Source organism: Dryobates pubescens, chromosome 12 (genome assembly GCF_014839835.1).
Source record: "Dryobates pubescens isolate bDryPub1 chromosome 12, bDryPub1.pri, whole genome shotgun sequence".
In the NCBI taxonomy this organism is placed as follows: Eukaryota; Metazoa; Chordata; class Aves; order Piciformes; family Picidae; genus Dryobates; species Dryobates pubescens.
In genome coordinates, this window is record NC_071623.1 from 18,913,413 (window position 1) to 18,926,200 (window position 12,788).

General features: G+C 38.7%; 1 protein-coding gene across 1 annotated transcript in view; it reads left to right on the top strand.

Annotated features, from left to right (window-relative positions):
- DSCAM (DS cell adhesion molecule) overlaps nucleotides 1–12,788 on the top strand; it is a 459,734-nt gene that overhangs the window by 390,216 nt on the left and 56,730 nt on the right. The window contains exons 21-23 of the mRNA XM_054165785.1: nucleotides 4,379–4,532; nucleotides 10,998–11,115; nucleotides 12,006–12,169. Of these exons, the coding sequence (XP_054021760.1) occupies nucleotides 4,379–4,532; nucleotides 10,998–11,115; nucleotides 12,006–12,169 (436 nt within the window). The remainder of the gene's footprint in view (nucleotides 1–4,378; nucleotides 4,533–10,997; nucleotides 11,116–12,005; nucleotides 12,170–12,788) is intronic.

Genomic DNA, 12,788 nt, shown 5'->3' on the forward strand with positions numbered 1-12,788 from the left:
GTTATTAAGTGTAACAAAGATAAGACTACTGGTAGGGAGAAGAATGATAAAACTTCATGTAGATTTAAAGACTGGTGCAAAGATAAAGGTAATAAACTATTCTCCATGTTCTTTATAAACTGCAAAAGAAGCTATGGGCTTAAACTGCAGCAGGAAATTCAAGCTTGAGTAATCAAGCTTGAAACTCAAGTAAGATTAGTTAAGAAACAGAATAAGTCTTGCAGCTTAGGGAGTTGCAAAATCTCCATTTATTCTAAATCTTCAAAATTAGATTGGACAAACATCTGCCCAAATTTATGTAGATATAATTGAATCTGGTTTGAAGAAGAAGGCTATCACTGAGTAAACTCCCAGGGTCCTTCCAGTACTGTTTTCAGATGATGCTATGGCCAAATTTTATACTTAAATTCATAGTGAAAACATGTGCCACTCCAGGTTGTGTGTGTGTGTGTATATATATATATATATGTATATTTTTTTAATTTTCAAGTTGAGGCAGCCAATATACAAGCAGCCAAGTTTTTTGTGCTCTTACTTCACAAACAGCATCAGAAACTTGAGGTGTTTCTTGTTTTCCACTCTTGTCCTTAAAGTCTCTGCATAGCTTTCTCAGATCACCTCCCAAGTTTTCTTGAAACGTGAAGTGAACAAGGAGATAGAGAGCTTCCATGTGCCTCTCTTACATTAAACGTTTTGTAGATGTAATTGTAGCCAAGATTCAGGCTTGTTTTGACTGAATACACTTCCAGTCCACAGTAAATGCTGCCTGATACTTGAAAATTTGTTACAAACACATTTTATTTCCCAAAGTATCCTCTTGAAGCTTTCCCAGGCAGGGTTAAAAACTGCAAATGAAACAGAAAAACAGACAGAGTGTTCTGAGTTTATGCACATTACCTATCTAATTGCTTTCTGAAGGAGTTAGAAATGCCAGGAGATGGCATACCGCTTCAAAGCATACAGAACAATGTACATCAAGAGAACTGAAGTTGCATCAGAGGAAAATAATGTTCCCTGCAATGGCTGTTTCTTGGCAATTCTTGCTGTTGCCTGGTTTGGGAAATAGGTTGTCTGCACCCTAATAAATGACTTAGATTTCATTTTATTCTTCACAACCCTTGCTGCCTTTTTAGAGACTTGGTTCTGTCTGTGTTTCCTAGACAGTGAGCTTAAGACAGAACAAAAGTTAATCCATCATCTATAAGCTGAATAAAAAGAGGAGTTGGGGGGGGGAAATCTTTGTGCAATTATGTTACTTCTTTGGGGATAAAGTAGAAGTGTATGTTTCATACTGGCACATGTAAAGACCAAGGTGTGACAAGGTGACACTCCTTTAAATTAATTCTTGTTTCAATTGTTTAATCTTCTCTTTGCTGACAAAGCTCTCTTTTTTTAATTCTTGTGTAATGAAAGTCTCTGGCATGTTAGTCTAATTGAAAAGACAGGCAAAAATTAAAAGTAAAATCAATTTATTTTTTTCACTCTGGAGCATCCCCAAGTGTTTAAAAGGGAATGTAGCTGAGGAAACAAAAGGAGTATTTTAACCAGTTAGAAACCAATATCATATGCTATAGCAGTTTGTTTTAAGAAGAATAATTAATTTAATAAAGATCCTTTTACCATATTCAGTTAATCAGTTAATTCCACGGACAACTGAATTTATATTTGGAACAGCTACAGTTGTAAGTGTGTGAATGATTCTGGTTCCCTGTGGGCAAAAGAAAGGAAGACAAAGCATTTTTAAAAGCATTACAGAAGAAAAGTCTGTGATTATTCAGTCTTTGGAGTTCCAAAAAGAGAAAGCTCTCCCGTTTTGAGACGGCTTTGCCTACTTTTCTAGCTGATCACAAGGAACCAAAGGAATTTTGCAGGGTTTTGTGGTGTTGTTTTTTTTTTTAATTTTTATCTTTAATTTCAGGCCTCTAAGCAGGAGCACTCAGTGCCAGTGCTGTAGCTTCAAGGCTGAGGTTTTCCTCTGCTACTTAGCTGCTCACCATATCACAAACAAAACATAGACTTTTCTGAGTTGTATTTAGCAGTTATGCATAGAATATATGTCTGTCTGACTGTACCAGTCTCTACCATTGTAGAGGGAAGTAGAGGAGTGAAGCATTTCAAGTGGAAATCTGCAGTATTAGGAGTGACTTCCAAAGGCAGCTCTATGTTCGTTTCATAAATCATGAGAGTCATGGAAAAATCAGTGTAAATTTAACTGGTCTGGTCTTTGGTGGAATTAAAAGTTTAGCAGTAAGAAAGTCTGTAATGATTAGCTGTTCCAAAATGCTGCATTTATGTCTCATGTTAATAGGTGGTTTAAAGGTACCTTGTGCTAGATAGCTGCATTAATGAGTAGAGCATAAGTGCCAGAGACAGCCTTCCTTTTTTGACTTTCAAATTAGCCCTAGAAAATGCTGCCTTATGAATATTAAAATTCAGACCACAGTGCCATGATCAATGCATTAATTTTTATGTATGACCTCACAAAGATCCAGTCTGTCAAGCTATGGGCATTTGTCCAATACTCTTGTGTAAATGTCAAGGCAGACATTTCTCAAAACCTGCTGTAATATTTCCTATAGTAATAGAAGTGTCTGCCTGCACTCACCTCTTCATATCAGAAGTGGAAACCCAGGCAAACACTTGCTATATGGGACAAACCGACGTGGCATTTTGACAGAAGTAATGAGCTAGAAAGCATGGCAAGGTCTCTGTTTGGGCTTGCATTGAGTCTAGAATAGAATAGAATAGAATAGAATAGAATAGAATAGAATAGAATAGACCAGACCAGACCAGGTTGGAAAAGATCTTTGAGATCATTGAGTCCAACCTATCATCCAACACTATCTAATCAACTAAAACCATGACACCAAGCACCCAGTGCAGCCTCTCCAGTGAGTCAAAATAACTGGCTTAGCTCTAGGTTTTGCTCTAGATTTCAAAAGTGAGATGACATGAACTCCTCTCTTCCTCTGGCTATAGGAAATGCCAGCTCAAGAACAGAGAAATAGAGCAACCCATTTGGTAGCTGAAATTGGCTGCCAGCTTACACTAGAGAGGTGTTTAATGATGTCTCAGAAACAACTCTAAGTTATTTGGAATTCACTTTGAAGGACTATATATTCCAATTCTTTCAGGTCAACCTGCTTTTTGAAATGCTAATCAGATGAAGTTGGCCTTTATCACCAGCAGATATTTGTATATCAAAGAGCGTCTTTGCACACTTTATGTCAGCCTGAATCAAGTTTAGATTACACTGATATATTATTTTTAATGCTGGTTCCTAGTAAAACCTTCTTTTCTATGTCATTAATGTTCTAATTATTTTTAGCCTGGTGTTAGTTAGCCATTACTGTGCTCAGTATTGCACAAGGAAGTGAGTATTATTCATGCTAATGGTTCATTACCGCTCTATTTTTACGTATGAGAATCACAAAGCCTGTGTCAGAAATAAAACTGGCTACATTGAACATTGTAATACCATTCGAGGCTGATGAGGTTTCCCTTCTCCTCCACCTAGGAGTCAAGACTGATGGAGGATGTGCTGAAGTGCCTAAAGCCCATGTCCCCTTAGTGGAGTCTATATATTCCTCTGCAGCTTTCGTCACACAGTTTGCTTTTAGCAGACTGCAGAACACCTCACCAATTAGCAAATACTGCATAGTAGCCAGTTGTCTTTACTGCAGCCCACATCCAAGGCACTTGAGTGACTGTGCAAGAATAGACATCACTGGCATTTCTTCCAGAGCTTGTCCTTCCCTGTTAATGCAGCTAAATATCTGAGGTGGTCTTCTGATGGTACTCTTTGAATGGAAGCAATTTTGTGACTAAACAAAACTAGACTTGGGAGGAGTTTGAACACTCTATTACAGAATATGGTTTTATTTCTTGATTAACTCCATTACTGCAAAACTAAGCCACCAAACCTAGGGATAAGGAAGAGCAGCACAATCATTTTAGGTGAACAAAGACTGTCTCAAGCAGTAGACTCCAGGATTCACAGCAGATCCTCTGTTGGGAAAATTTTATGCAAAGTGAAATTGGTTTCTTAGAACTATTTATGGTAAAAATTTGTCAAATATGTTCACTTAAATTGTTTATCCAACCCCATAAAAGTAAACAGATACATAAAAGTCCTAATCTGAAAAAAAAAACCCAAAACAACAGTTTGTAAAGAAGATACAGTCCCAAATTCACTGAATAGAAATTGATTGCAACAAGTTGTTATGTCTGCTCTGTTTATTGCCATCTGCCACGTGTCCGGAGCGACAGAGCTATTCCAGGTACCCTGAGGTAACAGGCTTTGCAACACTCGGGTTAGCAGTCTTTCTCCAAAATACTGTTTATTTGAGTCTGGAAATATTTGTCTCTCCCACCACAGGTAATCAGCGAGTTTGAAGCCTCTCCTGACTCATTTTCCTACAGAATCCCCAACCTGAGCCGGAATCGCCAGTACAGTGTCTGGGTGGTAGCAGTGACTGCTGCGGGAAGAGGCAACAGCAGCGAGATTATCACTGTGGAACCGCTAGCTAAAGGTATAGTGACAGCACTTGTTAAAGCAATCCTGAACTTTACAATGCTAATTACTGTTATAATTGGCACGTGGCTTCTTTATGCCTCTGCTTACCGAGAGTGGGATTTGTCAGGAGTAACTTTAGTTCTCTCCAAAAGTTAGATGACAACTCTCAGCTAATTGCCCAAGCTTTTGCTGTAGTCAGCAGAGAATGACGTGCTCCTCTAGGGGGTAATTCATCCCACCTACCATAGAAGGAAATAAATTGCTTTCTGGAGCAATTTTTAACTTCTTTTGTTGAGTGCAGAAGGTTTGCAGATGATCCCCCTCTCCTTCTGTATGTGTCTCTTTTCTTTCTTGCCGTACAAGATAGGTTCTTTATCATTCCTCTCCTTACTAATGTCTCTTGTGTACTCCGTAAGTACTATCCTCTGCATAAAATAGTCTGATTAGCATATCTAAACTCTGAACAATTGTTCTCAACTTGCATCACCTTTGAAATTTGCTGCTTCTATTTCAGATATGAAGAAGGGATAATGTGCCTTAAATCTGGTGTATTTTTTTCTAGCTGTATTAATTATTCTGCTAAAAGATATTGCTTGGGCCTATGATCTCTGCCGTACGTGTACTGTGAGATGTGATGCTTACAACACTGTAGCACCTTAGCTTGGAAATAGAGACTTCATGATTAAGACAGCAGTGAGAAGAGTCCCATCAGTACTCAATTTCCACATGTGGTCTATAACTTTTTTTTTCCCATGCAAATTGGAAAAATCACAGGAAGGCTGGAGGGGGACTTTTCAGAGGAGGGCCACAAAAATGAGCAGAAGTTTGGAATACCTCTGTTATGAAGACAGGCTGATGGACCTGGAATTGTTCAGCCTGGAAAAGAGGAGGCTTCAGGCAGGCCTAATAGCAGCCTTCCAGTACCTGAAGGGGGCCTACAAGAAGCATGAGGGAGACTGTTTACAAAGGACTGTAATGATAGGGTGAGGGGCAATGGCTTCAAAGTAGAGAAGAGCAGATTTAGACTGGATCTTAGGAACAGGTTCTTTACTATGAGTGTGGTGGAGCACTGGAACAGATTGGCTGGGGAGGTGATTGGGGCCCCATTCCTGGAGATACACAAAGTGAGGCTTGACAGGGCTCTGGGCAACATGATCTAGTTGAGGATGCCCCTGCTGACTCCAGATGGGCTTGGACTAGATGACTTTCAGTGGTCCCTTCCAATCCAGACCATTCTATGATTCTGTGATTGATTCTAGGATTCTATGACTGCATGATTCATATGGGTGTCAAGCAATAGGGCAAGGGGGAATGGTTTGGAGCTGAGGGAGAGTAGGTTTAGCCTGGATCTTAGGAAGAAGTTCTTCAGTATGAGGGTGGTGAGACTCTGGAATAGGTTGCCCAGAATGGTTGTGGATGTCCCCTTCTTGGATGTATATAAGGCCAGATTGGATGAGGCCTTGGAAAACCAAGGCTAGTTGAGAGGTATCCCTGGCCACAGTAATGTAGTTGGAGTAGAAGATGTCTGAGGTTCCTTCTAACCTAAGCCATTCTTTCATTCCATGATTCGCCACTATGAATGGTGTATTGCATGGGTTCCTAGAGTTGCAAAGTTAGATGCATTTAATTGACTTCACAATTTTATAAGCCTGTTAATTTGTCAGTCATATGGCTAAGAGTGTAGTAATGTATCTTAGTATCCTATGATACCCCTAGTATCCGATGAGTGTAAAGGACATCTGTGAAACAGGATTGTGAATAAAACACCTCAGGGAAATGGCAATGGTTTCAAGTGTGCTACTGGTTTTTAACTAGATGTTTTCTGTGTGTAATAAATGTGTGGCAATGAAAAGGAAGCAAAAAAAAAGAAAAGGAAAAAAAACACAAAAATAGGCATAAAAATAGATGCTTGAATAAGAACAAAACCAATTAAACAACAACATGGTGTAATGGTAATAGATTGAGGCTGCAGGCAAACTCAGAGGTGTGCAGAGACCCCTGCACATAATGCACTAGAAGTTCTGTTTCTTCATATCCTATGCATTAAAAAAAAAAAAAATTGTGCATACAGGATAGGCATAGAACTATGCAGAGTTTGCAGGTACCTCTAATTAGGAGAAAATGTAGTTATGAGAAAATGTAGTTTGTGATTGCTCTTGGTTTGCCTAAAAGACAGATGTTACAAAGTGACCCATGTGTACTTAAACTGCACAAGCTCACCAGAAACTGGAATTTATTTTGCTTCTCCAAAGTTTATTTATCACAATCCCTGACAACAAATAAGTGAACTTGAAAATAGCTTGTATGAAAAGACAAGGGGACTCCAAAGAAAAATAATCGATTACTTCAATATAGTCAAGTCATTGTGAACAAGACTTTGTTCTGAATGATGGTAGAATGCCTCCAATATTGACTGGTAGTCATAAAGTAGTATCACTACTAGTTCTACTAGTATCCAATATAAAGTTAGTATCAAATGATGATCAAGACAATCCTCTCTTTTATGCCCTTAGGACTGAAAAAGTGATGAATAATCCATTCGTGGAGATTTTGATGAGCACTAGGAGTACTGGTAGATAGCAATGCTATGGACTTTGGATGCAGCCAAGTTAGAAATTATTGTACCATGTACAATATTTCCTGTATGAATGCATCACTGGGCCTTTTCAGAGAGCTGTGAGCAAGTGCTAATCAGTGATAAGGGCAGTGGATGCACAATGAAGGGTGGGCAGAGCTAATAGCCCTGAAGACCTTTCTCTCCCCCCAGTACCTCTGAAGCAAGTTGCACATTACATGGTTAGAAACAGTTATAGTCTGGTTTTGCCACAAGTCCCCAGTGCAAAATGGTCCTATGGGCCATTGTTGTGAAGTCTGCTCCTTTTTTTCTCCACTTATTTCACAGTAACTGTCCAAGTAATGATACCATTATGACAGCTAATGAGAGTTAACTTTGAATTGAATTATGTCAACTTAATAATAACCCCTTTAAGAACCCCTTTGAGAACAATGAGAATGTCTAGATTGGGGGTTGATGTGAAATGGATAGTACAATTTAAATGAAAGCTTAATTCAAGTTAACATTTCTTTCTTTAGTGACTTCATTTCTCAGAACAAATTCCTATCCTCTGTAATTAACTGACAAAAATAAACAAAAAACTCCATGTACAGAAAATAGTCACAGCAATGAAAGTTCAGTCTCCATGTGGCAGGCTATGCCACTCCTCCCCAAATTATGCTTTGCTACTGACTTGAAAGTTATGGGTTTAGCCTATCAAATAGACCTAAAAGACAGAAAACCTTACATGCATCTTGTTCCTCTTATTTCCTGACCATGATTAATGAAGAGTGGCATTTGCCAGCAACACGATAATAACAGATCTAGACTCATGATAGTCTGATTCACTGAGGAGAACTCTCTGACTTTAATGTTGGGTTTCCTCTGTTCTTGTAGACTACTCAAGCATTAATGTTGAACAGATTTGTCTCCTAGCCTGTGTTGGTTTGTATGTTTAATGTTTTTAAACGTGCAGCTCACATGATAATGTACAGACCCTTTTGATCTGTTTCTTTCATGCATTCAGCACACTGGAATACATAGGATATTTTTCTGTGAGAAAGTAAATGAAATAAACTCCTGACACAGGGTATTCGCTCTGACTCTTGTGTTTGGATTACACTGAGCTGCAGTGAACTGTTGTAGCCCCTGTTCAGTGTCCCTGTACAATTTACCTTCAAAATGTGTATGTGTTCTCTATGAAAAGAAGGGAACAAAAAAAAAAAAAAGGGGTGGGGGGAAAGAAAGGAAAAAAAAAGTGTGATTTGGCCTCTTGCAAAAATTTCTTATTCTCTGACAGCAAATGTAGGCATTAGGCATCATATTTTCAACAAACATGCAGAAAACTTCATTAGCATAGAAGAGTGCAGTGTTCTGTGAAGACACTTCTTTATCTTCAATTAATGATTGGGCAATTTGCAAACAAAAGGAACAGTCACAGTCCTAATCCCGTGCCATGCCATCTGAAGTAAGGCTCGAGGGCAGTCAGTAGGCATGTGGGTAGCTTTGATAGCAAAGAGGTAAGCCCTGCAGCTCAATTCTCCACATGCTGCATAAAGCTCCCTTGGCTTAAAAGCAAGAGATCTGTGAGATTTAAAGAATTTTATCCTCATGAATGCCCATTAGTATTTCAAGCCTATTACTTCAGAAGAATCACTAGACATTGCTTTTTGTTAATTTTCTTTTGTTTGTGCACTTGTTGGTAGTCTCAGAACATTTCTAGAAGTTAAGCTATAGTGAAAACTGGAATTAAGAATTTGCATGCTGTTTTACCATCCCTTATAAAAGCACTCAGTACATGAAAGGTATAAACTAATCCATAGAAAGCTGTGAGTGCTTTCTCAAAAAGAGTATGGTATGCTTTTGTAATATGCAATTTTGTGTTGCAGTCTGCAATCTTGCCCCTAGCTTAGGCTTCTGTGAGGCTACTTCCACGCATCACTGTAAAATAGCACACACAGGATATTGAAAACCAGGAAGCTACACCACAAATGTTGTACTTTGGAGACCTGTTATTCAATTGATAACTTAAGGAAGAATTCACATTGAAAATAAATATTAAAAATAAAGTGATATCACTGAAAGTTTGCTGACAGTGGTGCTGTGTCATGCTGAAGGCTTCAAGAGGATTCCTGCATCGTGTATGCTTTGTCCTAAAATAACTGGCAGCAGCTGAAAATAGATGGATAATTTGATTAACACTGGAGAGGAGGAAAATCCAGAGAGAAAAGAATTAATAGTTCATTTAACATGAGTTTTCAGGTTTCATGTTACAAAGGGATTTTGCATGAAACATGAATTCAAGTCTCTAAGCGCCATTGCTCAGAATGCACTGCAGCTCCTAGGAGCTGTCCAGGTGCTTACAGACGTATTTTATAGGTAGTCATAGCTGACAGTATCTCCTGTTGCTTGTTAAAGATGGCATGAGTACCTTAGGCATCCCCTGCAACAGAAACCTGGCACTACTGAAGACAAATGAGCCTTCTAACATTAACTTCAGTCGAGTCAGCATTTCACACCATGTCTCTGGGTAGACAGCATTTTTCTCTCAGTTAGCTTGGGTGATTAGCCCATGGCTTGTAGCAATATAGGCCTGTGTATAACTTTTCTGAAAGATATGCTTTTAGGAGTGCCACAGTGGAAAACAAAGCTGTATCATGAGACTTCCTGACTGACCAATGTCTTTGCATCATTCTGGTGTACCACCTCATCTGAACAGCACACACTAAAGCATTCTTCTCTTGGGGCTACCACCAGGGCTGCCAGGAGGGAGCCAGCAGTCTTCAACTGCTGCATATCCAGGATGGGACACGTCGATGCTTAGCTGTTAGGAAGGCACCCAACTTTGACTTTGCCCATTGCTCTTAATCATAAACAGATACTTCTTGTGTTTTCAGTTAAGATTTTGACCAGAGGTAAATCTTTCAAGAAGCTTAGTCTTCAGCAATGCTTGAAAAGAACACAGGCAACATGGTCCAAATTGAGTCTATAATTATCTCAAGTCCTCCTGCAGACTGCTCAAGTAACTTCCCTTAGCTTTTCAAGGCCTGTTCTTTTATGCATGATTTTTTTTTTGGAGATGAACTGACCCAGTTATAGTCGATGCTGACTCTCATTTTCATGTTTTTCTAATTGATGCAAAATGTATTCCTGAACATAAATTCTGACTGAAGTAGATCAGGATTGAAAATAAAGTATTACATATGTCTGTATTCAGCATCTGCCTTTGAAATATATAGAGAGAGAGGCCAAGAAGAAGTCATCTATTTCTGTCAGGGGTCATTCTTATTTAATAATATACAACAAAACTCTAACTTACCCCTACTGTACATGTATATGATAAACTGAAACTACAGGAGTGGTATTTCTATTGATATATTGAGGTGAGATGAGAGCCAACACAAATTAAACTGACATAAAAGTTTGTTCAAATTTGTGGACTTCAGATACACTCTGCAATGTACTAACACATACATGAAGGTATATTTTTCTTAATGCTATATCTGTTGTAACAGTGATGTGCCAATAATATATCTTTTTTAAGATACTGGTCTGTTATGCACAATTTCTGCTGCAAGTTTGGAGAGAAGCATCCCTTGGACATAATTTTCATCTGTACTGTCTGCTAAGAAATATAAAAAGTCATTAAAGTGTATTAAAAACTAGTTTTACTCTTTTTCTCCACAAGGACTCTTCCAGTCTTCATCTCTCTTTTAGTTACTTGTCTTTCAGATACTAAAACTAGAATATTTGTGCTTGAATAAATAGCTGATATTATGAGTTAAAAGGCATTAATTTTCTAAAGGTGCAGCTTGCAACTCTTTGGAGTTGGTTTTCCACATTGAAATCTGGATATCTGTGGGGGTTTTTCCAAGGGCTGTATGACTGAACACCTAATTTCAGTCTTTCTTGCTTTCTCTTGCTCAGCTCCTGCCAGGATTTTGACATTCAGTGGCACAGTGACAACTCCTTGGATGAAGGACATTGTCCTCCCCTGCAAAGCCGTGGGAGACCCAACACCAACAGTCAAATGGATGAAGGATAGGTAACCAGCAACTAAATGTATAGCTCAAATAAAGCCAGTTTGCTTAAAATCATGAGGTTCATGGTGCAGATGATCCTGGATGACTGCATCAGGAAGGAGAAGATCCTTTTTCACAGTAGACAAGGACTTCAGAAATTCCTTGAACTGAAACTAGTTGTCTATAGTTATTAGAAGGTTTTGGAAAGGAGAAAGAGTTATGAAGAACTGGTAAACATTATGTTCATAAAGTTATGAAGGTAAACATTCAAAACACAAAACCTAAGAGTCTTTCCTCTTAACTCCAGGCCCACCAAATAATTCTAGCCTGAGAAAGGAAAATGTCTGATGCATTGAGTTGTACTGTGGAATACAGTGTACATGTCTGGAGGGCCAAGCCCAGAGATTTATGGTGAATGGTGCCACATCCAGTTGGCAGCCAGTCACTAGTGGTGTCCCCCAGGGATCAGGGCTGGGCCCCATCCTGTTCAGTATCTTTATTGATGATCTGGATGAGGGTATTGAGTCCATCATCAGTAAATTTGCAGATGACACCAAGTTGGAAGAAGGTGTTGATCTGTATCAGGAATGGTGTGGCCAGGTTTATTCTGTGTATTCTATGTATCTTGAAGCAGGAGCTGGGAAGTCATTGTGCCCCTGTACTCAGCACTGGCTGGGCCACACCTTGAGTACTGTGTCCAGTTCTGGGCCCCTCAATTCTAGAAAGATTCTGTGATTCTGTGAAGGAGGACACCTCCCGCTCTACCCCTCTCCCCACCCCCTGCAGTTTTCTTTCTTTCCACTCTCAGTTGCTCCAACAACAACAAAACAAACCAAACAGAAAATCAAATCCAATTCTGAGTAATTTTGATTGTAACTTCTTTAATGTATGCACTTTGTTTCCTGTGAGGTAGTAACGGGACACCCAGTCTAGTGATGATTGATGGGCGAAGAAGCATCTTTAGCAATGGCAGCTTTGTCATCCGTACTGTGAAAGCAGAAGACTCTGGATATTACAGTTGTGTGGCCAGTAACAACTGGGGATCAGATGAAATAATTTTGAATTTGCAGGTACAAGGTAAGACTAATGAATCTATCTCAGAAATTGTTATCACAGCTATTAACTACTATGTGCTGGTAATGCATAGGTATGTCTGTTTGCAGGTATATGTAAAATATTGGTATTAATCTGTGTTAATACCAATTTCATTCTTCCAAATTAATAAATACATTATTGTACAGGTCATGCTGACTCAGCCATCAACAGTTTATGATATGACAAATGTATTGGTTTTGATGGAATGATTCACATGCAGTTAAGTCTCCATGCAAGCTTTTTTAGGATTGACAACTGAGCATTTGCATCCAGTTTTCTTCCAGTTCTTTGCACAGAAAGCATCAACTTATGCCTTCTCCTCACAAATATTATATGTATAATTTAAACATTCCAAAATTCAGAAAGAGCTGAAGACTTTTACTTTAGTTTCTGGAAAGTTACTAACAGAAATATATCTCTGTATTAAGCCCTTGGACAGAAATTTCATTATGCAAGAGTGACATTTTATTGATGATGAATGAGGAAGCATTTAAAATTAAACACCAGTACATTCTCAACTAGTTCATACTACCAGCTACTTTTTAAGTGCTTTTGACTGTATATAATGTATCCATTTCTTTTCTGATATGTATAAAAGCAA